This window comes from Dasypus novemcinctus, chromosome 21 (genome assembly GCF_030445035.2).
Source record: "Dasypus novemcinctus isolate mDasNov1 chromosome 21, mDasNov1.1.hap2, whole genome shotgun sequence".
Classification (NCBI taxonomy): domain Eukaryota; kingdom Metazoa; phylum Chordata; class Mammalia; order Cingulata; family Dasypodidae; genus Dasypus; species Dasypus novemcinctus.
The window spans coordinates 59,675,696-59,700,199 of NC_080693.1; the positions used below are offsets into that span (position 1 = coordinate 59,675,696).

The 24,504-nt window shown below is 53.6% G+C and overlaps 1 protein-coding gene across 2 annotated transcripts; it reads right to left on the reverse strand.

Annotated features, from left to right (window-relative positions):
- Positions 1-2,530: 2,530 nt before the first annotated feature.
- Positions 2,531-24,504, reverse strand: TNS4 (tensin 4). 2 transcript variants are annotated; one of them, XM_004450102.4, is made up of 13 exons: positions 24,398-24,504; positions 20,364-20,873; positions 14,065-14,482; positions 12,032-12,456; positions 9,848-9,934; positions 9,403-9,528; positions 8,048-8,140; positions 7,882-7,959; positions 6,840-6,911; positions 5,903-6,071; positions 5,169-5,237; positions 4,878-4,904; positions 2,531-4,304 (listed from the first exon to the last, which is right to left on the reverse strand). In XM_004450102.4, exons 2-13 carry the CDS (start codon positions 20,773-20,775, stop codon positions 4,163-4,165), a joined length of 2,118 nt encoding a protein of 705 aa, XP_004450159.3. In that variant the 5' UTR covers positions 20,776-20,873; positions 24,398-24,504; the 3' UTR covers positions 2,531-4,162. The 2 variants fall into 2 exon arrangements, with proteins under 2 accessions (XP_004450159.3, XP_012377010.1); XM_012521556.4 differs by having other exon boundaries at positions 12,032-12,459.

Genomic DNA, 24,504 nt, shown 5'->3' on the forward strand with positions numbered 1-24,504 from the left:
GCCTGGAGGCAGGAGGTTGGGCTTGAGGGCTTGACCTCTTGTACAATCAGCTCCAAATGGCTGCTGCCACTGTCACTGTCATCAACACCACAGGTTGCCTGGGTTCACATCCTAGCTCTTCCAGTTGTTATGGTTGGGCCCTGGGCAACTCTCTCCTGAGACACAGTTTCATTATCCATAAATGAAGACACTTACATGGTGTTGTTGAGTGAGATAACATATAGCTAAGCTTCCAACAAATACTTACTGTGCGCCTAACGTATGCCAGGCACTGCTCTAGGTGGTAGGGATTCAGTGGTGAACAAAATGAGTCCCTTTCCTCATGGAGCTTCCATTCCAGTGGCACGGTCTTAGCATGTATTGAGTGCCCAATGAAAGATTGATAGGAGTGTTAGCCTCCTAGTAATGAAGATTCAAACAGTGCTCTGGAGGTGACAAAGTGTATTCGTGTCCACTATGTCTTCTAGGTTTCCCACAACCTTAATTTTATGAGATGAATATTATAACCAAGGAAACTAAGGCTCAATGCAGAGAGATGTGACTTGTCCCCAACCATGTGGCTAGTCAAAATCAGAGGAAACCTGCAATTCATACCTGCCTGACCACCTAGGCTTCTAACTCTGGATGCAGAAGAGGGAAGTCTGGGTATGTGTGTATGTGCACGTGTGTGTAAGTGGGAGTGGGGGTGAACTAGGGAAAGGGGATGACCTGTCTTAGGGTCGACGGGGTGTGAAACCCAAATGCTGTGGAGGAGAGAAGAACATCTCTCTCTGGGACACAGGCAGAACCTTCTCCCTCCTCCTGCCCATGGCTGGCCTGCCTCCTTCCACACTGCTCACATGGGTGTTATGCACATATTTGTTAAGAGCTAATGAGTGAATGAATACATGAGTGTGTGTTCTTCCTTCTCCTCTTCCTCATTCTCTCTCTGGGTTCCTCCTCCTGGTTTATCTCCCTGCCCCCCAGGCCTGCTTCCAGCTGAGCTGCACTCCACCCCCTTTGCGGGATCTGGCCAGGAAGAATGCTGAGATGCCTTCCAGGAAACAGAATTACAAAACCAGCCCCTGGCTGCCTTCAAAGTCGCAGGGCAGAGGAGGGTCTGCTCTGCTGGGGCTGAGGGCTCCACACTGGCCAAGATTGGGACTGGGGGGGGGGGGGGGAGGTAGGAGTGGGGGACATGGCAGGGCAGGGTCCTGCAGGGAAGGAGAACTGGGAGTTCTGGTCCTGCTCTTTCCCACAAGGTCCTTCTAAGCTCGGAGAGAACCAGGGACCAAGGCCCAAGCCAAGCAGTTTTCTGCCCCAGTGTGCTTTGGGGTGAGAGCCTCTCTTATTAGGCTCTTCTCCCTTTTCTGGCCTGAACTCCAAGTCCTCACAGCTTCCTGGCCCCATGACCCTTCCCCCCAACCCAGGGATTGGTCCTGTCTTCGGCTCCCATAGGCATATATCTAACAGCATAAATCTGGTCCATTAGTTCCTGGCTGAAACGGTGAGAGAAGAAGAGAAGTAAGAGGGAGGATGGGTGGTTTATGTGTGTAGAGAGAGAAAAGGATGGAGAGGGATAGAAAGTCTGGGGAAGAGAGATGTGGAGGGAGCTTAAAACCACAGGGCTGAGCAAGCCTGCAGCACCAGGAGAGAAACTCCTGGGGTGTCCTTGTATCCATGTGAGGCCCCTTTTCTGGCTCCTGGCATGGTGACTGCAGTTCCTCCTCTCTGCTCTCTGACCCTCCCACTCTTGCTGGGCTGCTCTGCAAGTCAAGTTCTTTGTTAAATCTTCCTGCAGGAAAGACCTATGGCAAATGCAGCAGCGACTGCTACCTTCCACGGACTCTGTCTGGCTGAGCCTAGGGGTCTGCGGCAATGTGCGGAGAGAAGCTCAGATCTGGAACTGCAGTTGGGCAGTGGGAGAGGAGGCAAGGCCTACCCAACAGTGGTTCAAGGCCACTGGCAAGGTCTCTTCACAGGCCTACCATGGCAGCCCTTGCCTCTGGGTCATTTAACTTAGCCTGGACAGAAGGAGGGGCTATCCTATTGCTAAGGCTCTGTAGGAAAGGGTGACAGTCCCCACATCTCCCTCCCATACCACTCAGTGAGACCTTCTCATGCCATGTCAACTTTGGATCCCTAGCTGCAGTGGGGTTTGGAACAGGTCTGAGGGGGCATTGCCCAGGGACCCTCGGCTGACTGGAGCAGGGAGGGAAGTCTGCCAGCCAATGCACATCAAGGGAAAACTTGCCAGGCCCAGAGTTGGACTAGGAGGCTCTTGTCCAATTGTCTAGGGCTGAACTGATAGCTTGGGGCCATGTGGGGTCAAGGACTCTTCCTGACTCACCTTGAGCTGCCCATTTCTCCTGCCTTTCCTTGCCCAAGGCAGTTAAGTGGGGCTTTGGGTTTTCCTGAGCTTTCTTAGTGACCCCCTCAAAGTTGCTGTGCAACTCACCTTGGGCTCTAGGGTGGCGGGGAAACTTTCTGTTTTCCTGCTGGGTAGCAGGAAAGGGGCCACGAAGAAAGAAAAACAGGTGTGCTGGGCATGTGGGGAACTTGGAATAGTTTAAGCAACGATTTATGAAGTGGGAGCCAATTGAGCCTGTATTGTTGGGGCTCAGGGTGGGGGAGGGAGTATGCCCAGGGCTTAGATGCAGCCACCACCTACCAATCAGGTCCCCTTCTCCTGTGCAGGCCTCCATCTCCAAAGGCATAGCCCTGATGCCTCAGAACCAACTGCTGTGCAAAGACAGCCATTTTATTATTCACAATTGGAGCTACATAAGTTCCTGTGGTTACATGGGGGCTCTCTGCCTGCCCCAGGTTGGGGCTGGGCAGTAGGACTGAGAGCCATGCCTAGTATTCTGTGGATTCCTAGGGGAGGGGGTGATGCCTGACTGGGTGGCACTGGGTGGGCTGGTCTCAACCCATCCCATTGGCCCAGGGCTGCTTCATTCTGGTTTGGGTTCCTGGGTTGAAATCACAACCTGTCAGGCCCAACCTCAGCCTCCCATAATGATGCTCTGGCAGGGTCTGCAGCGGGGAGAGGCCAAGCACTTGTTCCTTGTAGAACAAACAAGGTCTTCTTCCGTAAGCCTCCCCTTCTACCCGTAATGTGGTTTCCTTAAAGCCCCAGGTCTGCTGGACAAAAGTCTCCAGCTTCTGTGGACTGGACAGGGGGGTAGGAAGGACCTCCCAGCTTCTCTAATCCTCTTGGGGTGGCTGTTTGGATTCTTGACTCTCTGCTGCCGCCCCGTGGTTGCGAGGCCAGTTGCCGCCACATAGCGTAGCGGGGTGTCTCAGCAAGAACGGAGCTGAGATGGAACCCCCAGAGAGAGCTGTCCCTTTTATCTGCTCTAGAGAACAGGGGTCTCCCTGGTCCCACCTCCAAGATGTAGGTTTACGAGTAACACCAGGGCAGCTGTGATGTCAGTTGCGGACACTTGCTTAACAAGAAATCTAAAGAAAAGATGTGGCTGTTACTCATTTCAAGAGGGGAAGAAATCTGGACATCAAGAATGCAAGGCTAGCTGGGCTGTTTCTGACATGGGGAAGGTCACCCGGCTGAGCTGCCTCACCAATCACAGCCATGTGGGCCCACAGAATCCTGGCTGGCCAGATCTGGCTTTGTCCTGGGAAGAGGGGCCCAAGAAGGCATTAGGGAAGTGGGGAAAGGAACAGATATAGAGGGAACTAGAATCAGTCCATTCCTCCTTTTGACCTCAACCCTTGCATACCAATCCCTCCCAGTCCAACCCCTGGATTAGGGGCTCCATAGGTCCTGACCCAGCACCTGCTGTTAGTCATGAAACGGGTCACAGTTGGGGCTTGGTCTCTAACTCAGACTGTTGTGTTACTGGATGAAATGTTCAGGCTGATGAAGTCTGAGGGTCCTTGGAGGTTATTTTCATCCAGAAGTTCTCCGATGTGGGTGTGGTTCACAATGAAAGATGCACAACCCAGTCTGAGAAGAACAATGATCTTGCCTCTTGGCCTCTTTTAAGAATTGAAGAAACAGAAGGTCAAAGTGGGTCGAAGGGTTTCCTTTTGGTACTGTTCTCCTCAAGTCCAGTAGATGAGTTCGTAAGTGGGAACTCCAGCCCCTTGTTCAGGGGTTGGAAGTGGGCTCCTCGCAAGTCTCTTGGGATGTATGGACAGGTACATAGGCCGTCTCCTTCTCCTACATCCTTTCTGCATCACGCAGTAGAGCACCTACCAGGCTGATGACTTGAGATGCTGGCTGGACCATGTCGTATTCTGTGAAGAGGTGGCACACATTCTCCTGTGGCTCGGTCTGGCTCTTGGCCACAAATCCGAAGATCCTGGTGAGACAAGGCAACCTGAGGGGCAGGCCCAGGAAGAGAGCAGGCTCTGGAGGACTCAGTCTACACAGCATTACTCCTTGCTTCCCCTAGCTGACTGGCTCCAGCACCTCCTTCGAATGGGGGCTCTCTTAATGTCAGATTGGAACATCCCTGAGTGTCAGACCTGGGTTTCCCCCTTGTGAATGGGGACTACTTGAAGAACAGGACTTGTGTATCCCCAATGGAATAGAAGGTCCCTGAGGACAAGGATGTGTCTTGACCATATGACTGGGGCATCCCTATGGATTGAAGCTTCTGGAGGTTAGAGCCTCAGTTCCCCACATAAGTCTGATGTCTCCCCTATCAGACTAGAGGCTCCTTCAGGGCAGGGCCAAAATCTCTCCCATCACACTGGGAACTCTGAGAACCAGGGTCTGTGTCTCCTTCATCAAGAACATGGCCTTCTTTAGATCAGAATGGGGCACCCTCCTTCCTCTTACCACCCCCCATGTTGGTCCAGAGCCCTTCCACTTGGGCACTTATTCTCGTGATCAACTGAGTGGACAGAATCTTGCCTGGGGAAGGTCTTACCAGGAGGGTTTGCAGTACTTCTGCCACCTGTGGGAAAGGAACACAGGCAGTCATGAGAAATTAGGCTTTGCTTCATTCCACAGGATGCTGGCTGAGCAGCAGGGAGAATGGCCAGCTGTGCCCCCATCCCCGCCATGCTCCACCTTGCCCTCATTCTGTTGCCCTGACTCCTTGGGGTTCACATGTTCTCTCTGTGACCCCCATCCCTAAGCCAGCTTTCCTTCTGCAGGAAACCTTGGTGGGCCAACTGGCAAGGAGGGCTAGACCCAGGGTGACCAGTCTAGAACTTACTTCCGTTGCTCGGGGTCCATGCCACAGAAGCGGAGGGTGTTGAGGGGGTAATGGCGCCGGAAAAACACCCTGGGAGGAGGTAGGAAGGAAGGGGATCTGGTGAGTGCCTGTCCAGGTTCTTGCTCTGATCCCTTCATCTCCAGCTGCCTGGAAGCTCAGATGCCCATCTTCAAGAAGCCTCTTAGCCCCCTTATAATAACCTGTGAACTTTCCTGTTGCTGAGCCTTGGGGCACATGTCTGTGCTTCTCTCCTCCCATGGAGTGTACCTGCTCCGTATGCCCTCTTTGGAGTTTTCTACCCCTCAGCTACCGTGCCATTTGACTTTTCTGAGGATGGGAAGTACAGCTTGGTCATCTCTTGCTCCCCCCTGTAAAGTGCCCAGCCCAGGACCAATCTCTGGCTCACTGTGGATCTCTGAGCCCAGGAAAGAAGTGACCTTATTCCAGAATCAGCTGGAATCTGGCCCATGGAAGGTGTTTCATCAGTGGGTGCAGACCTAAGCAGTGCCCATTGAATCTAAGGGTTGCAGTCCCTCTTCATCAGTCATAACAAAGGGGGAATTTGATGGGGGGTCATTGGCATGAGGCCCAAAGAAGGCAGGGAACTTGTCTGGAGGCACCAGCACAACACTGATCCAGTTGGGTCAGGACCCTCAGTTCTCCTTTCATCTCTGCATCCCCTCCAGCTCCACCCTGCCCCATCCTTCAGCCCCAGGACAAGGGAAGGTCCTTACTTCCTCTGGACATCCGTCAGAGTGATGCCCTGCTCAGTGACTTTGAAGTGGACCACAGTGGGTGTGGGAAGGATGTCCTTCTCAAAGGTGGCTGAGATGGCCTTCTGCACAGCCATGGCTCCAGTCAGGGACTCCACGCTCATGGAGCTCAGGTATAGGGCGTGGCAGCCTGTGAGATGCAGATAGCACCCGGGAGGCCCTGTCAGGACCCCCAGAGCCAGGGAGGGAGTGCCTCCCTTCTTCAGGAATCCCATGGGGCTCCTCCTGAGCTGCCAGGCAGGGAGCGTGTGGGTGACCACAACCTGAGGCCAACCCCCAATCGGAGGCCAACCCCAGAGGGCTTTGGGACCATCTGTTGTTTTGTACTGCCCTGGCCCCTAGCTTTCTGGGGCAGGAGGGGGTCTCTGTGGAGGAGAGATATTACCCTGTGTATAGGGGGCTTCAAGCCAACCCTCCTTCTTCCCCTACCCTCTGGGGTGCTGGTTCATTAGTGAGAGCAGGGAGAGAAGACAGGAGATGGGGAGGGGTCACTGCGTTCAGGGGCAAGGGTAGGAGCCGGCCTTTGGGCACTGGAAGGAGAGACCTTGCCCATGGGGAAGCCCCTAGGACGCTGATCTGACACCCCACAGAGGCTCCTTGACCCAGAGACCACCTTCAGGGCAGGTGGCTCAGGCTCAGAGAGACCCCAGCATGTCAGAGTGTGTGCCACATAGGGGTCAGCTTTGCCAAAACCCCTCCCCTCTTTTACCCCATTTCCCTGCTGGCCCATTGCCTGTAGCATCTCATTTTCACAGGGAGGGGAAGGAATGTGGCTCATTATTAAAGAGGCAGAAATAAAGCTGTGATGGGAAGCATGTGTGGGCCTGTGTGCAGGGCTGGGAGGTGCCCTGGGGGGCAGGGAGTACAGCCAAGCAGGGCCCTTCCCCGTAACACTCACCCGCAGATTTCTTCAGGCAGGAGGCCAGGCCTTCTGTCGAGGGGTCTGAGGCCCCATCTCCACCTCCCAATTCTGAGCCAAGGTAAAGGAATAGAGCCAAGGTAAAGGTAGGGGGGAGTGAATGGACCCCTTTTTGGTGGGAGAGGTCTCTTTAATCCCTTTGAACATCTCCCTCTACTCCAGGGACCTCCGCCTCTACTCCAGGAAGTGACTTGTTTGGGAAACCAGGTGTGATTAGCAGAATTAGGCAAACAGGGCCACTTTGGGCTCCCCAAACTCCACAGCGAGCCTTGATCCCTCCCCCTCCTCCTCAGCCCCCCAGCTCCCTCACAGGCCCCAACCTCCTTACTTCTTTCTGACCACCTCAAACCCTGGCCTTTCTTTGCAGAAAGTAGGGAGGTCCCCCCACTATTGCCCCAGGGGCTCCCCCTGCCCTTGCCTCCCCTCCCTGAACTGCTGAGATGTCCTACTTCGCTGGGGAGCAGCTGGGTCGTGGGCACAGGAAGGGGCTTCCTAATCTAGGTTCGGGCTCTGGCTTTACGTGCCTTTAGGCAAGGTACCAAGTGCCTGGAACCCTCATTTTCTTATCTGTGAAATGGGGATGACAGTGGTATCTACTTCATGGGGTGGCATGAGGCATGAATGAATGAATGAGGACTGCTCAATAAATGTTGGACCTGGAGAAAAACAAACTTCTCCAAGCGGGCTTATTTATGCTCCTCTCATCTGCTCAAAGAGGGCTAACGTCAAACGTGGTGCTAAGAACCTTATCTGCACTATCTCACTGAATCGCCCCACCGGTCCTGTAAATGGGTACTGTTATCATTGGCCTCATTTCATAGATGAGGCAACTGAGGCTCCGAGAAGTCAACGTTCTCAAATTCTCACAGCTAGTAAGTGGAGATGTGGCTCAACTCTAGAGCACGCACTTGTAACTGCAATTCTAGAGTAATCCATGAACAAGGTGAGACGTGATAGCCAAGAGCCTTTCTAGTGAGGATAAACAAGGCCAGTGACCTGGTGGTCTCCCCATGCCCCAGACCTTTCTGCGGGATGCGGAGTCTGCAGGGCAGGGCCAGGGCCATGATGGAGTGCTGGCACACAAAGGCAGAGAGGCTCCCTGCAAGGAAACAGGCATCCCTGCGTGAGTCGCGTTCCCCTACCGCCCACCCTCCCACCTGAGCCTGCCCAGGGGCCTGGAGGCTCACCAAAGTGGGGCTCCTCGTCAGCTCCTTTGAGATGCACCCCTTTGGTGGAAGACTCGATGAGGAAGTGTCGGATAAGGTCACTGCTGTCCTCGCCTGGCGGGGAGAGAAGGGAGGGTAGATGCAGGTGGGAGCTGCAGAAGCCGGTGTTGGCCCCACGCCGACTCCCCTCCTCTGGGTCTATCATCCAGAGGTTGTCCTGCCCGTCCCCCTGCCGCTGGGGGACCACAGGCAGGAAGCCTGTCTTCAAGGCCTCCCACAGAGGAGCTGCCAACTGTCTTTGTGCAATTTTGGGTCCAACAATTCTTCCTTCAGGAAACCGTTCTCTTTGATGCAGGAGCTTTTAGAGATGGCTCCTGATTAACATTTAGAGCAAACGCCAGCTGTTCAGCCTGGTTTCTGTCCCCTCCACCCACGCCATCCCAGGCACTATCATTCTCCACCAGCTCATTACTGCTGGGGCCAAGCTGGCCCCTGGGTGGGTCAACAGGGCCCTTCTGCCCTCCATCGGCCTACCGCTTCTTCCTCTTTTCTCTGGGCTCATTGCCTCTGACAAGGCTTCCTTGATAACCTACCCCACTAGAGGTCACTTTCCCATACCAAGAGAGAGAGACAGAGGGCAAAAAGAGCATGAGATTGTTGTTTGTTTGTTTATCCTAGCTCTATCCTTACTAACAGCTTGGAGCTCAGTTAGCCCATCTGTTAATGGGGAGGCATCATCCCTGGGGTTCAGGTGAGGGACTTTTACTCAGGAACCTTACTGATCTCTGTTATCTATCCCCCTAACAAGACGGCATCTGTGTCTCACTCTTCTCTGTACCCCTGGTGCCTTATAGTGTCTGGTACATGGTGGATGTCCCAGAAATGTGTGCTGAGTTATCAAATGACATGTGAGATCATGGGAAAGCATGTGATAAGCCATCATGCACACATACACATGATATGCTTCCGTGCACACGTGATAGCTGTCTCACACATGCGTTATTGCTACATTAGGTTCTGGCATGATGAATCCAGTCTGGACAGAGGTGGATACCCAGAAGAGAGCACGCAAGACAGGAGTTGGGATCTCCACACATTTCCCCCACCCCGCCTGGCATCTCTTGCAATGAGAGTGTCCCCGTGGCCAGAGCAGATTTGGGGGACCGTGGAGAAGGCAGAGTAAAAGGAGTTTCTCACAGCACCTCCGTGCTAGAGGACAGCTGGGAGAACACTGAGGTGGATTCCCCTCGTAGGAGTCATTTTGAGACTGGCCCAGGGTCCCCCCATAGGTTAGCTAGCGTCAGAGCTAGGACTGGAGCCCACTGCTCCCCAAGGCCTCAGGGGGGCCTTGAGTGAGCACAGAGAGAGGTGCGTACCTGATTGGTTCTGGAAAGATGTGGGGGCCTCCTGCACCTTCAAGGCAAGGCCAAAGGAGCCTCGGTATGAAGAACTCTCCCTCACGACAAAGGTCCCCGGCTCCTCTTTCCTCAGCAGCTCGATTGCTGGAACAATCCTTGGGTCAGAGAAAGCTACACCCTACCTTGCCACCCTCTCTCCCCCAGACCCATGGGGTCTTCATAGAACAGATCTTGAGGAATCACCTTTCATTTCCAAGAAGTCCTTTCTCCTGCCTAATCTTAGTCATTCTTGCTGTGGTTCCTATTTCCTCAGGTCATGAGGCCAGCAGGACCATTCGCCTATGTCCCTTCCATTTCCCTTCTCTCCTCTGTTGTGGCCAGGCCTGTCTGCCTGATGCTGAGTGCAGAACCCAGACCGGATTCCTGGGCCACTCGTCCCCTGAAACCCAGTGCTTCCTTTTACCTTGCTCTCGGGTGATGTTTGGTTTAAACCAGTACTTAGATGTATCCATCACAAACTTCATGGTGGGCTGCATGTCCCTGGAGGTACCTGGAGGCAGACAGAGAAGGGGGTCCCTGTAGACTGGACAGAGGGGAATTGAGAGAGGACCCCCAGAGGAGGCTGGAGATCCTCCCCACTCCTCTGCCCAGTGATCCCGTTCAACCCACCCTCTCCACCTTGACTGTTTGTCTCCAAACTGCCAACCAGAGCTAAATTCAAGAGAAGGATTCCAGGGCTTGTTGCACCTAAGACTTAGGTGTCCTCTTGTGTTCTTGACAATGAACCAGAAGCAAATAGCTAAAACCTCAGTGTAGCAAGAAACAGTTTCTCCAATTTAACGTTGACCAGCGGGTACTGAAGGGAGTCTCAGATACATCATTTGTTTGATTTTGCACCCACCTCCCCTTAATAATCCTTACAGGTATATTTGTTTGGGAAAGAAAATTAAAGAAAAGGTGGAGAAAAGGAAAACAGTAGATCTGGGCAGGGACAGGGCCTGGGCTCAGAGATCAGGGGGCTGGACCCTTAACTTGACTCTGATCTGAGCTGATGGCTTCAGTTCCTGAACCCAGAGGGCCCAGGCAACCTCTGAGGGTCTTTAACACCCCAACATCCTATGAGATTAAAATGTATTTTGTATGGAGAATATTTTGCAGATGCTGATAAAACCTCCCGGTATAACTAGTGCTCTCTGGGGGCACCACCAAAGCAGGGTGGGAAATTCACCGGGCTAAATAAAAGTGCTCTTTGAGATGCCAAAATGTCCACTTTCCTGGGTCCCTAAGGCAGAGAGCAGTGGTTTTCAGTTTTGGCATCTTGAAAAGGTGTCTTGTGGCTAGTTGAGAGTAATTCATTATTATATTAAAAAGAACTAAAATCTGCAAATTATTTGTCCTAAGAAAACGATCAGAGCAGATTCAAAGGCCTGCATGTCCTGCTGTTTTCTCTTGCTCACATTGGCATTGCTTCCTGGGTGGGAGAGAGCAGTGGGTAGGCTAGAGAAAGCATTTTGTAGCATGCGGGGAGACACCGTGGTGGGGCCTCATCACTGCTGTGGCCTGTGTGTGTCACAGCCAAGGGGGCATGGGAAGGCCCGGGCTGGAGATGCCAAGTGAGGGGGGAGCAGGGACAGTGTCTGCTGGGCCTGGCATGGGCACTGCTCCTGGGAGACATGCACCCAGCGGGAGCTAAGGCTTAGCCTCTGTGTTTACCGGGTTGGGTTCTGGTTAGTTTTGTTCTTTTTGGATGCCTGCTGTCACAGACTCCAAGAAGGAGGGTGTTTGCTGTTTTGTGGTTTCCAGCTGTCTGAACTGGAATGCATTGTCTCTTTTACCCTGTCCCCCCCACCTTGTCATCCACGGACGTCAGAGTTAGGACTGACTCGTCTTTGGTTAGTCACCAAGCCCACAGCTTCTGCATCCCGGGGCTCTCCCGGCTCTGTCTTCTCTTCTCTGCTCCCCCTGCTGCCTTCTCTGGTTTGGGCCCCTGCTACGGCACATCTGGACCGTTTCAGTATGCAAAGCCAAACAGAGCCAAATAACAACAGCTCTCCCTGCCCAGGGCCTCCTGCAATCCATCTGCCTTGCAGCTGCCAGAGTAATCCGTTGAACACGTACCTCTGTCCCCACCACTCTGGTTTGGGACTCTGAGGCCCCCTGCCCCCCATTGCCTAAAGGGTAAGATCCACTCTTTAGCTTGGCATTCAAGGCCTTTCACAATCTGGCCCCAAATTACACCCTACACCCAACATTCTAGTCATTTCCTAATATGCCGTGTGTTTCCACACCTTCGTGACTGGACTCACTGTTCCCCTGGCTGGGAACGTCCTTCTTCTTTTCAGGCAACAAACTGCTGTTCCACTTTCCAGATCCAGCTCAAATGTCACTTCCTCTGAGGAGCCTTTCCAGTTCTCCAGACTGAAAGAACCAGTCCTTCCTCTGTGGCCCCAAAAGACTTGGAATATCTCTTTACTGCTGTGTTTTATCTAATTTCATAGCGATGACTGGTTTTTGTCTCTAGACTGCATCCATCTGTGTATTCCCATTAGCTGGCATGGTGCTTGGCACACAGTAGGCATTTCAGTAAATGTGTTGTAACCCCCCCCCCATTAACCTCACAATGCTTACCGTATTGGCTTCAACATACCTTCCAGGGACGTGCTGAGGGAGTTATCTGGCAGGGTCTGGCAGTGGCTCCCAGTGGCTGGACAGGGGTTGCTGGGTGAAGTGGCTCCAGGCTGGATGAAGCCCTGGGGTCCTGGGGTCCGCTGAGGTGGGGGAGACCCTGGTGCTGGGTAGCCGTTGATCAGCACGATGGGTATGTCCACCATGGAGTTGGTGATGGATGGGGGGCAGCTGCTGGCATGCTGCTTGGCCAGTGGTGGGGAGTGGGCTGCTCTGGGCTGGCCCAGGCTTGGGGTGGGGTTGCTGGGGACATGGAAGTCACTGGGCCTCCCATTCAGGGATACCGGGCCAAGGCTGTGGAGGCTGGAGGAGGAGCCAGCTGGGCTTTCCAATGATCTAGAAGATGACTGATGGCTGGAGATGCTGGAGTGGAGGAGGGACTGGCTGCTGCTGGGGGAGAGAGCACCAGGGCGTCAGAGTGCTAGGGCTGGACACTCAGGGGCCAGAGCCAGGCTCTGGAATCTAGAGAGCTAGTTCCCAAGGCTTTGGTCAAATAGAGAACTGCATATCTCCATTCCCCACAACCCAGACCAAAGGGCAATCCCAACCTGCTCCGCAAAGGATGCTGAAGGATATAGAAATGTCCTTGAACCATAGGATTCTGGTCATTCAAAGTGGCCAATGGGGAAGTGGACATGGCTCAATTGATAGAGTGTCTGTCTACCATATGGAAGGTCCAGGGTTCGATCCTCAGGGCCTCCTGACCCATGTGGCAAGCTGGCCCATGGGCAGTGCTGTGGCATGCAAGGAGTGCCGTGCCACGCAGGGGCGCCCCCGTGTAGGGGATGCCCCGTGTGCAAGGAGTGTGCCCCACAAGGAGAGCCGCCCCACGTGAAAAAAGCACAGCCGACGCCAGGAGTGGCACCACACAGACAGAGAGCTGACGCAGCAAGATGACACAACTACAACAAAAAAGAGACGCAGTTTCCCGGTGCCGCCGGATAATGCAAGCGGACACAGAAGAACACACAGCAAACAGACACAGAGAGCAGACAATGGGGGGGGATGGGGGAGAAGGGGAGAGAAATAAATAAAAAATAAATCTAAAAATAAATAAATAAATAAAATGGTCAGATAAAGGGGTCAATGACCCCTACAAGCCATGTGGGCTTAGGCTGGACCAGATTCCTTCTGCCTTCCCAGCCAGGCAGGTTTGACTGTGTGTCGGGCCAGCTCCTCCCTGGGCACCCCCCACCCCTCTGCCACGGGTCCTGCAGGCAGGCTGGACCTCCTGGGCTGGACCTTGTTCGCGACTGAGGCGGGAGGAATTCCCCAGCTGGAGGAGGAGGAGGCCAGCTTTTGCATCCAGCCAGACTTCTCCCTGCCCCCGGGGGTCCACGCCAACGGGCATGGCCATGGAATTCCCAGTCTCCTCGCCAGGGAATGCCTTGGCACAGTGGCTGTGAAGTTGGTTTGGGGTCAGAGGTCCTGTGGTCTGGTCTTCTCGGGGCAAGACTAGGGGGAGGGTGTTCATGGTTCTGCCATGAGGCTCGTAGTCAACGGGCTGGGACGACTGTAAAAGGCGGCCAGGCAGGCCCTCCTCCCTCCACAGCTGAGCGCTGCCAGCAGCCAAGGGAGAGGAGGCGGTCACTCCTGTTCCTAAATGGCTGCTTTCCGGCCCCAAAATTCTGTGTTCTGTGTTGAAAAACAAAACAACAACTACAACACAACACCTTCCTTGGGGTGGGTGGTATCAGGGCGAGAAAGGCTGTAGGTGAGCCTCATGAAGGCAACAGCTCTTTACCCAAATGCAGGTGACTCAAGATTTTTGTATATTGAATCATATTCTAAATGTTCGAGGAAAGCTTGAGATCCAAATGGCTGAAATGTTTTTTTACAAAGAGAACAGTGACTCCTTTATTTTTGGGGCATACCTGATGTTGCTTAGGCCAGGGTGTCCCTCGGTGATTTTAGGATCTGCGCGTGTATTTGTGGATGGGGGTGTGTGTTGTGGGGATGTGTGAAATGTCAGAAGCTGTAGTGGGAGTGACCTACCTTCCGAACACGTAGCTGATGTCAGACGCTGGGCTGGCTGACAGCACGGAGACCCTGCTGCCCCGCTGTGGGGCCAGGCCCCCCGACCCTGCTCCTGGAGAAGCCACCAGTGGGGAGCCCAAGCCATGGTGGCTCGAGGCCTTGCTCATCATGCAAGGGATGGCGATGCTGGGGGAAGGAGGGGGATGAGGGGACGGAGCCCCAGAGTTGGGAGGGGGCCGCTGGTGGCCCCTGCCCTGGCTCCCAGAAAAGATGAGGCTTTCGCTGCTGCTTCGCGTCTCTCTGGGGACATCTCTGGAGAGCAGAAGGCCGCCGCTGCGGGGGGAGCCGAAGGGTGGGGTGACAGAAGGGCTGGAGCAGCGCTGGGGGCCGTCGTGGCACCTCGATCTGGTAGAGGTCACCTCGATGTACTTTATATCTTTGGGGAGAGAAGAAGAGCATTGGTGACACCCAGAAGCCTGGACTCAAAGAACTGCTGGAAGGATCCTCAAGACCATCAGGTCCCCCTCTTTAGGGAAACTGAGGTCCACAGAGAAGTAACTTGTTGGAATCAGGATTAAGCACCCAGCTTCACTTTCAGGGACCACTTCCAATGCCACCCTTTTGGTGACATCTTCTCTTGGGTAGGAGGTGCAGTGGACGGAGCATAGGCCTTGGGATCAACAGGCCTGGGTTCGAGACTTGGCTCTGCCACTTGCTACCTGAGAGAGCTTGGCCAAAGGACTTTGCCACCCAGAACCTCAGTTTCCACACCTTTAAAATGGGGCAACTGTCCTCTAGGGCTTGGTGTTCCAACAAGGATGAAATGAGATAACCATAGGTGGCCAAGCACTGCACCTAGCACATAGGAGGCACGTAATAACTGGGAGATCTTCCCCCTGTCTATGCCCAGCTCCCCAGGTTGAAATCATGGCTTTTTTTTTTTTTTTAGGAGGTACCAGGGATTGAACGCAGGACCTTGTATATGGGAAGCAGGTGCTCAACCACGGAGCTGCATCCTCCCTGAAATGGCTGCTTAATAGTGCAGTGCCATCTTGTGATGCCTCTACTACTCGGGGTATGTGAGAGCTGCTTTTATGCCTGTGCCTCCGATGAACGTGGCGGTTCTCGACCATGACGGCATGCTAGAGTCGCCTGTGGAGCTCTGACAAGTTCCCCTGCCCAGGCCCCAAAGCAATGAAGTCAGAATCTCTGGGGTGGACCCAGCTCTCACTGTTTGGTTTGTTTTTAAGGTGATTCCAATGTGCAGCCAAGACAGGGAACCACTGCTTAGAGCCTCACTGCCCCCCCGGCTGGGAGCTGTCAGACAGGCAGACCCTCAGCCTCCCCCGCCAGGCCTACTGGATCAGAATTTGCCTTTTACAAGGCCCCAGGGGGACTGGGTGCACACTGAAGTTTGGAAGCTGCTTTAGAGTGGGAGCTCTCAGGGGCAGGGCTTGCCCTTAACTGCGCACAATGAATGGTTGTCAAAGGCCCCCCCCCCAACTGCTGACTCTCACTCCAGTGCTCTGGACCTTCCCCAGTGAGGGCATCTGGGACTCTTGGGTTTCCTGGACCTTGTTCCTCCTCTAGAGGGCGTGCCTGGAGTGGGGGGCCCTGTGGTTCCTCTCCAGGGGAGGGCGTTGGCCTCTGCTGTGCCAGCTCAGGGACTGGGGAGGTGGCGGTTGGCCGGCTGCTCCCTTCTGGGGGACTGGGAGTCCTGCCTCTGGCTTCCCAGGCCAGAAACTGGGGCAGCTGGTGAGGACCTGCACCCTCAGCTCCTGTCTGCCTCCCCTCCCCCTGTGTGACCCTGGAGTCCTGACCTGTTCCAGCCCGTGCCTGGGTAGGGCCTTCCGACCCTGCTTACGGATACGGCCTCTGCCTGAGCCTGCTCGGGCTGGTGGGTGGACCTGGGCTTGCTGCTCCTGGCTGGTGGGTGGACCTGGGCTTGCTGCTCTGGGCGGGAGAGGAATAGACTTGGCTTTGCAGTTAGACAAACCTGGGTGTGAGTCCTGCCTTTGTCACTTTCCAGCCAGGAGGCACTGGGTAACTTTCCTCACCTTTTAGCCTCAGTTTCCTTATCTGCAAACCAATCCTCCCCACCCTTTGCCTCATCTACTGTGAGAACAAAGACCATTCTAAGCAACTAGACTGTCGTCGTTCCAGAAAATGTCACCATCACTCAGAAGGGAGCCCTGCGAGGGACACCAACCACCTCAGGGAGAGCTCAGTCTACTTGGGAAGAATAAGAAGAGGCTCTGAGTTGACAGACGGTGGGAAATAGAAAGGAACTGGCTCCCCTTCCCTCTCTCTGTAGTCACGTGCAGAACCCCATCAAGGGGACCCCATGGGGCTCCGTTCCCAGAGGAGGTCTGTGTGTGCTCACTTCCCCACCAACGCCGTTACTCAGGAGAGGGGGTCTCTGGTGGAGATCCGAAAATGCTTGGGTCGAAAATACAGTCTCAGGGTTCAGATGAGGGCAGGTGTTGCTTGTTTGCTATCTCAAGCCCAGAAAGGTGAATTAAGTCTTGAAGGAAATGATCTGAACTTGTATCAAATTCAGCTGCTTGGATTCAACAGACCACAACAGTTAAAAACAAGGATATAAGAAATTTGGGGGTGTTAATCTCTGTCTCTGAAAAAGGAACAGTTCAGCAGGCCGATGAGTAAGATCTAAGAGTCGCGCAGCCGTGGAAGCAAGATGCTAGACCTAGTTGTGGTGTTTTAAAGATGCAATGTTTAACTTGAAAACAAAACAAAACAAACCCCTCCCTCCCCAAAGTTGTGGTGAGGATTAAATACAATGCTGAGGGGAGCCTGGAGCGTGGCCCACTCTTTCCTTACCTCTCTGAGCCTCAGTTTCCTTATCTGCAAACGAATCCTCCCCACCCTTTGCTGCATCTACTGTGAGAACAAAGACCCACGTGGGCCTCAAGGAGCACACTGCCTGCTTGCCTTTTCGGAGAAGTAGTAGCTCTTTGGAGGACTCTCTCTGGCTAAGGCGGCGTGATCCCTCAGCTCAGGACAATGAGAGTGGAGGATATTTGGGACAATGTATTGTGGGCTCTAGGAGACAAAAGATCTCGGAAATGGGGTGGTTGTTTCTGGAAGGTTGGCAAGCACAGCTTCTGTTTTTACAGGATTTTATGGAGTTTAAACCCATGATCCCTTCTGAACCTCACAATAGCCCTTATGCAGGGCAGGCACAGTTATTACAGAGGAGGAAACTGAGGTTCAGAGAGAAAGGGGAATGGAGTTAACATTTATTGTGCCCCTCACTGTGTGACAGGCGTTGTGCTAGGGGACTTAATAAGTGATGTTTGCATTATCATTTCCATTTTAAATGTAACAATTTTGAATAAAGGTTGCTATTTATTGAGCACTTTGTGCTGATACCATTCCAAACATGTTAGCTGTATTAACTCCTTGAAGCTGTACTGGGGTAGGAAATATGATTAAATCTCGTATAACAGATGAGAAACCAGGACTCAGGAAGGTTAAGTGAGTTATCCAATGTCACACAGTTGGGGAGTGGATGAAGGGAGGCTCCCGTTGCCCAGCAAGAAGATGTCTGGCTGCTCTGGGCCCCCTCCTCGCTGGGTCATCCACAGACCCACCCTCTTGGGGGGCCGAGCAAGTGGAGCAGGGTGGGGCAGGGGAAGGAGGTGTCCTGGAACAGTGAGTCACCTCCTGCCGCCATCCTGGGGTGGATGTGGCTGGAGGAGGTGGAGGCCCCCACCCCCCACCTGGGTGCCAACGCTGTTTGCAGGCCCGTGGGGCAAGTCTGAGCAATGGTGGGTGGATGCAGGCGCCAGCACTGGGCCAGGAGGGTGGAGGGAGGGCATGCAGGTGGGGGGTGGGGAGACAGGTATTAAACACCCTTCGCTTGGGGTTGGCAAGTAGCCTTGCTTGGCAGAAAATGCTGGAAAATGAACTGGGGGGGTCTGTTCCAAAGGTGGAGGCGGGGAGGATAAGGAAGGGGCTATGGCATTTGCTTCTAGGAGCCACGGTCCCTGTGGCATGGGGGCCACCTAGAGTAGACCTAAAGGCAGGCAGGCAGGCAAAGGGCAGGGGCCTGGAACCCAGGCGAGGGTTGGCAAGCACTGGGGAGGTCCGGGCTCAGAAGAGGAGCTTGCAGGCTATCTCCCAACAGATTATTCTGGAAAGCCCCAGCAGGCAGGAATGAGCTCCAGGGAAGAGGTGCAGACAAAGAACGTGGACTTGGGAGCCTGGAATCCTGGCTCAGAGGGTGGGCCCTGACGGTGGGCCACCACTCCCCTCCCCGAGCCTCAGTTTTCTCATCTGTAAAATGAAGTCACCACTATTTTCTCCACAGGGTAGATGCTGGGATCAGAGATTACATGGACTAGTTAAAACAAAAAAACAAAAAACCAAAAAAATAAAAAATAAAAAATTCTCTCTCTCTATAGATTTAGAGGAGGACTCAAAAAAAGACCGCCAATGTTTAGTTTTTAATTATGCCAAGTTGGGATGTAAGAGAAACAACAAACATCTACTGACACCACAATTACAGAATGTCTTTCCTTTAATACCCCTCAAGTAGGAAGGATGAGATTGCAAAATGAGGGGTCCTTCACATCGAGTATATTTAGCCGTTTGGAAACTCACCACATTACCCTGAATTAGAGGCAGGGCCCTGGGCCTCGGCCGGCTTTGTCAGCAGGAGGAGTGGTCTGCAGAACAGGGCTTGGGAGGCCGAGACCCATGAGGAAGGGGACAGCAGACCACAGGGACACGCACGTGCTGGTTTTTCTCAGAGATTGTAGAGAATTTCCTAATGGGAGCTGACCTCGCTGGGCTATCTCGGGAGGTAGTGAGCTCCCAGGTATTGGAGATGTCCAGGCAAAGGTCAGAAAAGAGGATTTTTCTTTTTAATTCCATCGGAAGGGGCTGGGGCAGAGCTAAGCAGCTTTGTCAGGACACTTTGACTACGGCCACCCCCCTTTGCACTCCTGGAACTGGGTGGACACGTCCTTACAATGGCAGGCTGTGCCTGGGCATCTGAACACGTGGACCCCTGCCGCTTGGAGGGAGGTTGTCGCCACCCGCACCCCGGGCATGTGGACGCTGCCTCACGGAGGCTCACCCCAGCCTGCCCAGAGCACGTGAAACCCCGGCCTCGGGGCAGACCCATTAGAGCACTGGGCTCGATCCTGCCAACCATAATCAGACCCAAGACGCCTTGCCTTCCCTGCAGTGACGTGCCCGTGGCTGACTTAATAAGCAGGAAGGACCCTGGAGGGATAGAGTTCCTTTAACAGTCCTGGCAAGCAGCGCTTAGTGGGAGGAGGCGGAAGGGAGGCTGGAGGCCAGGAGCCGGACGCCAGAGGTCCTGAGCGCGGGGCTCGCCAACGCCCCGGAGCCTGGACCTACCCTGGGACTGGTCCTAAACTCACCCTGCTTAATAAAACAGCCACCATTTCTAGTGACATAGAGTGTGCCAGAGATAAACGGCCAACAAACATGATTTCTTTTCATTCCTGCAACAGCCCGTGAACTCTTATTATCTCCATTTTATAAATAAGGCATTCGAGGCACAAAGAACTGAAATAAACAGCTAGTCTAGCTCATTACTTAGCCCCACCAACCTCAGTTTTTAAAATTTCATCTGTAAAAAAAAAAAAAGCATTTCCCTGATGGGGATGGAGTGGGAGCCCTGCAGGTTCTGCTATCCATGAAGTGTTTGGCACGGTCACAATGAACACTCAATAAGTGGATGCTCTGATGAATCCTGTCTCTAATCCTAACAGCCGTCCCCTCCTCCTGCCCGGAGAGCCGGCTGTAACCTTTAACAGCAGACGTTGCTTGAACACAACAGAGTTCTTGCCCTAGACAAGTGGAATTCAGTGTCTTTCCAGCCCCATTACTTCCAGCTTGGGTCTCTCCAGAGAAATGCTCCTCGAAATTGGGACAGAAATCCTACAAAAATTATAGGACGCCCAAGTTAGGACCTAGTGAGATAGGACCTAGTGAGAGACACCACAAACAGAAAGGTCCAGGGACGCCACATTAATCGAGCCCTTCCTTATATGCATGCGTTGTGTAAAATACTTACATGCATGAGTTTATTTAAGTTCTCATAAAGATCCTATAAAACAGGTATTGTCACTTTCCAAACTCCTGAGATTAGAATTGGATAGTGAGGGAAGACAGAGAGGTTAAGTAACTTGCTTAGGGCTGCACAGAACTTCCTAACAGGACAGGGTCCCCTGCTCCTCCGATTCCACAGAAAAAGTGCTTCTTCCACATGAGGTCTGGTCCCCAAGCCCCTCTCTTGGTACTATGTCCCAGGTCCTTACCCAAGGCTTCAGGCTCCTCCCTCTTTCTCCTCGAGGTGGTGCTTTGGGCAGGCTCAGCCTGGGAACTGCCAATCCCTGGTGGGTGCAGCTGGAAGGTGGGATCCAACTCCAGGATCATCTGGTTGAGGCTCTCCAGTGAGAAGTCGATGCAGGAGGCCAAGTCCTCCACAGCCCCTGAGGCTTGCTCACCGGCAGAGCAGCTGGCCTTGGCCTGTGGGGCCTGCTGGGGCCTGCTGGGGGGCCCCTTGCCGGGCATGGGGGCCATCAGGGCCTGGGCTCCCCAGCCTTCCGTGGTGTAGTAAGGACACTGGGGCGGCAGGCTGGGGCTAGGTGCTGGGTGCAGGGCCCTCCTGGGTTCCTCATGGGGAGCCAAGCAGACAGCCTGGCCTCCGGCCAGCAGGGGGCTGGACATCACCTGCCACACGCTGAGGGCAGGGACCCTGGAGGTTTACCTCTGGCTTCCAACCAGCCTCACTGACATACCACTTGCCAACCAGGACTTCTCAGCATCTGAAAGAGGCCAGGGAGAAGAAATGAGTAACTTGTAAAGACCAAGTCCCTGCCTCCCTTCCCCCCAAAAAGGGCATAAGTATCTATTCATTTAAAGATCCTGGAGCCAGACTGCCTCAGTTTGCATCTTGGCTCCACCACTTACTAGCTATGTAAGTTTGGGCAAGTGAATTAACTTCTCTGTGCCTCAGTTTCCTAAACTGTAAAGTGAGTTAATATTTGTAAAATGCTTAGAACAGGCCTGGCACATAATAAGCATTATGCAAATGCTTGTTAAATAAAATAACTTTGATAGATGTTTATTGAATACCTGCTAGGTCCCAGGCATTGAATAAATACAAGTTAATGTTTATTGAGTGATTATTGTGCATGTAGGCACTGCTGTTTACACACAATGCCTTTTTTTATCCTCATAGTAACTGTACTATTATTATCAACATTTATTTTACAAGAAGAGAACTGAGACACGGAGAGGTAAGTAAATGACAGTTCTGGATCCCAGGCTGTACAATGTCAGAGTCCATGAACTTCAACTCCACATGACTTGGTTGGTGAAACAGACAAGTAAATAGGTGAGCAATTATAAACTCTGTCACCAGGGAGGAGAAGTGGAGGGGAGTTTGTAGGCTCTGGTGAAGAAATCAGGGAGGACTTTCTGGAGGAAGTGATATGTAACGGAGAAATGGGAGCTAGCTGGGCACAGCAGGTAGGGGTGGGGAGGCAGTACAGAGCATGGCGTGTGAGAAGGCCTGCCTGACGAGCAATCATGAGGCATTACTGAGCATCCAGGGTCTAGAGAGCACCTGGGGTGGGTGGAGGGCGAGATGGAACAGAGGAAGCAGGCCTAGCCAGACCCTGCAGAGCCTTGCTGGCTGGGTTTGGGAGTGCTGACTCAAGCCTGAGGGCAATGGGGAGCCACAGGAAAGTTTTGGGCAGGGGAGTGACATCATCAGAGGATATTCACTCCCCGGAGGCTCATCTGGGAAAGCATGTCCCAACTGTCTCATTTCCCTTGCTTCAGAAAGTTCTTCCCATTGTCTAATCTTGATGCTACATGCTGGTTTCTTCTTGGCCGGGCTGGGAAGAGGCTGCCAAGAAAACTGGCCCTGGGAAATGTTGATTGCACTCCCACTGCCTGCTCTGAGCCTCGGTGCCTGCCCGACCCCAGTGCTCCCCAACTCTGCTTCTCCCTTTTTCCCAGATGCCTCCACCATCTCCTGCTTTAGATCCCAGGGCTGGATAAAGCCTTCAAGACAGCTTGGGGCAAGTGACATGAATACTGACTCTGGAATCTGTACATTTAGATTCCAAATCTCAGCTCAAATAGTTCCTCACAGTCGGACCCTGGTCCTTGGTTTCCTCATCTGAGATGGGTAAAGAATTCCTGCCCTGTGCTCTCCCATAGACTGGCGTGGAGCCAGTGAGACACTGCTTGGGAAAGCAGTTGGATAATTCTACATACTACTTAGAAAAAAGGGCTCATACAGTATAATACCCTCATGATAATAACAATAATAGCTCACCATGTACCAGGCACTCATCATTTAATCTTCTCACAATCCGAGGTAGTACTGCACCCCTACAGCCATTTTTAAAAATGTTTTGAAGTATTGGGGTTGGAGACCAAACCTGGGGCGTTGCATGTGGGAAGACGATGCTCCACCACCGAGCCACGTCAGCTCCCTTGAGCTGGCCTCCTGTCTGTTTGCTTGATTTTTTTTTTTTTTTTTTGGTGGTTGTTTTTAGGAGGCACTGGGATCTGAACCTGAAACCTCCCATGTGGGAAGCAGGCTCCCAACCACTTGAGCCACATCGCTTCCCGTCCCTACAGCCATTCTACAGGTGAAAATACTGAGACTCAGAGGCTAAAATATCTGCATAGGCCACATCACTAGATTCAAATCCAGGCCATGGGACTTTAGACTCTAAACTCTGGATGATACCCCGAATTCAACACAGATGGACACCGAGCCCAGAGGGGGTAATTTGCCAAAGGTGGCACCACAAGTTAATGAGCAGAGCCAGGTTCCCTTTCTTTCCAAGCCTTCCCTGCCCCCCATGACTTCTGCAGGCCCTTGGACAGATTTCCCCTTGGCTAGTTCCTGGGGGCGGGTGGCACATCCCTGCGTGGGAAGCAAGTCTATAAATGGCAGTGGAAGGGAGCCGGGCCTCCCCACTCCTTCCTGGGGGCAGTTGAGGACACGGAGCTGCGGCTTTTCTGCTACTTGCTCCAAGGACCGGGTTTGTTGGGACAGCACCCTGCTGAGTTTTCTGGCTCGGTCCTGCAGAGGAGGTGGGGTTACTGACTTCACAGAGCACATGCACTGGGGACTGGGTCTCCCCCAGGACCAGGACCCAGGACCCAGGATCTGGGCCTCAGTTTCCCCACCTGTATAACGGACACATAATTAACAGCAGGCATAGTACGCACTCGTTTCATTTCCTCAGTAGTTCCGTGGGTTGGGTGCTATTATTGTGGGGCTGGACACTTTCAGGGTCAAGGTCATGGTATGCTCACGGTCAGCGTATGGAAGAACTGGGATGTGCACACAGGTGGTCTTGGCTCTAGTCCTAGGGTCTCATCCTATGCCACCACTTCATAGATTTAAGTCTCCTTCCGCCCCTGCCCCTTCTGTGGTTCTGGGACCGAGGGGGATAGACCAGGATGGAGCCACCCCTTGGGCTCGTTTTCGAATACTTCTCACTTTTGGTACTCCCAGAGTCACCACTCATCTCCCAGGGTAGGGGCTGAGCCTTGCCCCTTTATGCCAGGCCACCCCCTCCCCCATCGCCCATCACAGCACACTCCTCTAGCGCTTTCTTTCCTGCTCTAAGTGGGAGGGGAGGGTCCTGGGGTCCAGGATTGTATGCGGTGCCCGTAGGGGGAGGGAGGGTTCCTGCCAGCTCTGCTCTGTTTACAGGTCCTTCCTACCCACCCCCCTTCAGGTCCTGACTCAAACCTCTCTCTGTTCCCGAGGGCTTCGGAGGCAGTGGGATCCTGGTACCTTGGCAAATCTCTCCCATCTCCTCTCTGGACTTCCTTCCTCCCTCCACCAAACCCAGGTTGGTGAAGGGGAAGGGGTGGGGAGAGGGTGAAGCTTGAATTTCCCAGGAAAACACGTCAATAGCCCACCCCCTCCACTCCCAGCGCCAGTCTCAGGAGAGTGGCTCCTGGGGCAGCAGGTGCAGTGCCGGTGGCAGGGCCAGGCAGGGACCCCTGGCCCGGGGAAGCGCGGGGCCTGGGCTCTGAGGGGGCTCCGGGAGGCGGGAGGCCCAGACTCCTCCCCTCCCTGACCTCAGCGCATGGTCTGAGCAGAGTTGGGTCTGTGATCCCATGGTCTGAGCAGAGTTGGGTCTGTGATCCCGAGACCAACTCTCTCTCCTCCACAGCCTCCTCCCCCATTTCTTTCCGTGTTTCTAGCCCCAAAGAGATGTGGAGAAGCTGAGGACAAAGGGTTAAATGGGTCAGGGTCGTGAGGGCACTGAGTCTCCCGCTTTCCTCCCTAAAGAATCAGGGCGCCTACCTGGTGTCCGCAGGGGCAAAGAAGGAGCAGCCGGAACCCAGAGGGCTGGGAGCCCAGGTGAGGAGTGAGGGAGGCGCCGCCGCCCCTGACGCCTTAAGAGCAGTCCT

Coding starts and splice junctions, on each gene's coding strand:
- TNS4 (XM_012521556.4), bottom strand. CDS start 20,775: ATGTCCAGCCCCCTGCTGGCCGGAGGCCAGGCTGTCTGCTTGGCTCCC. Junction 14,483..20,363: donor GGAGGAGCCTGAAGCCTTGG/GTAAGGACCTGG, acceptor CTCTCCCCAAAG/ATATAAAGTACATCGAGGTG. Junction 8,141..9,402: donor ATCTTTCCAGAACCAATCAG/GTACGCACCTCT, acceptor TCTCCCCGCCAG/GCGAGGACAGCAGTGACCTT.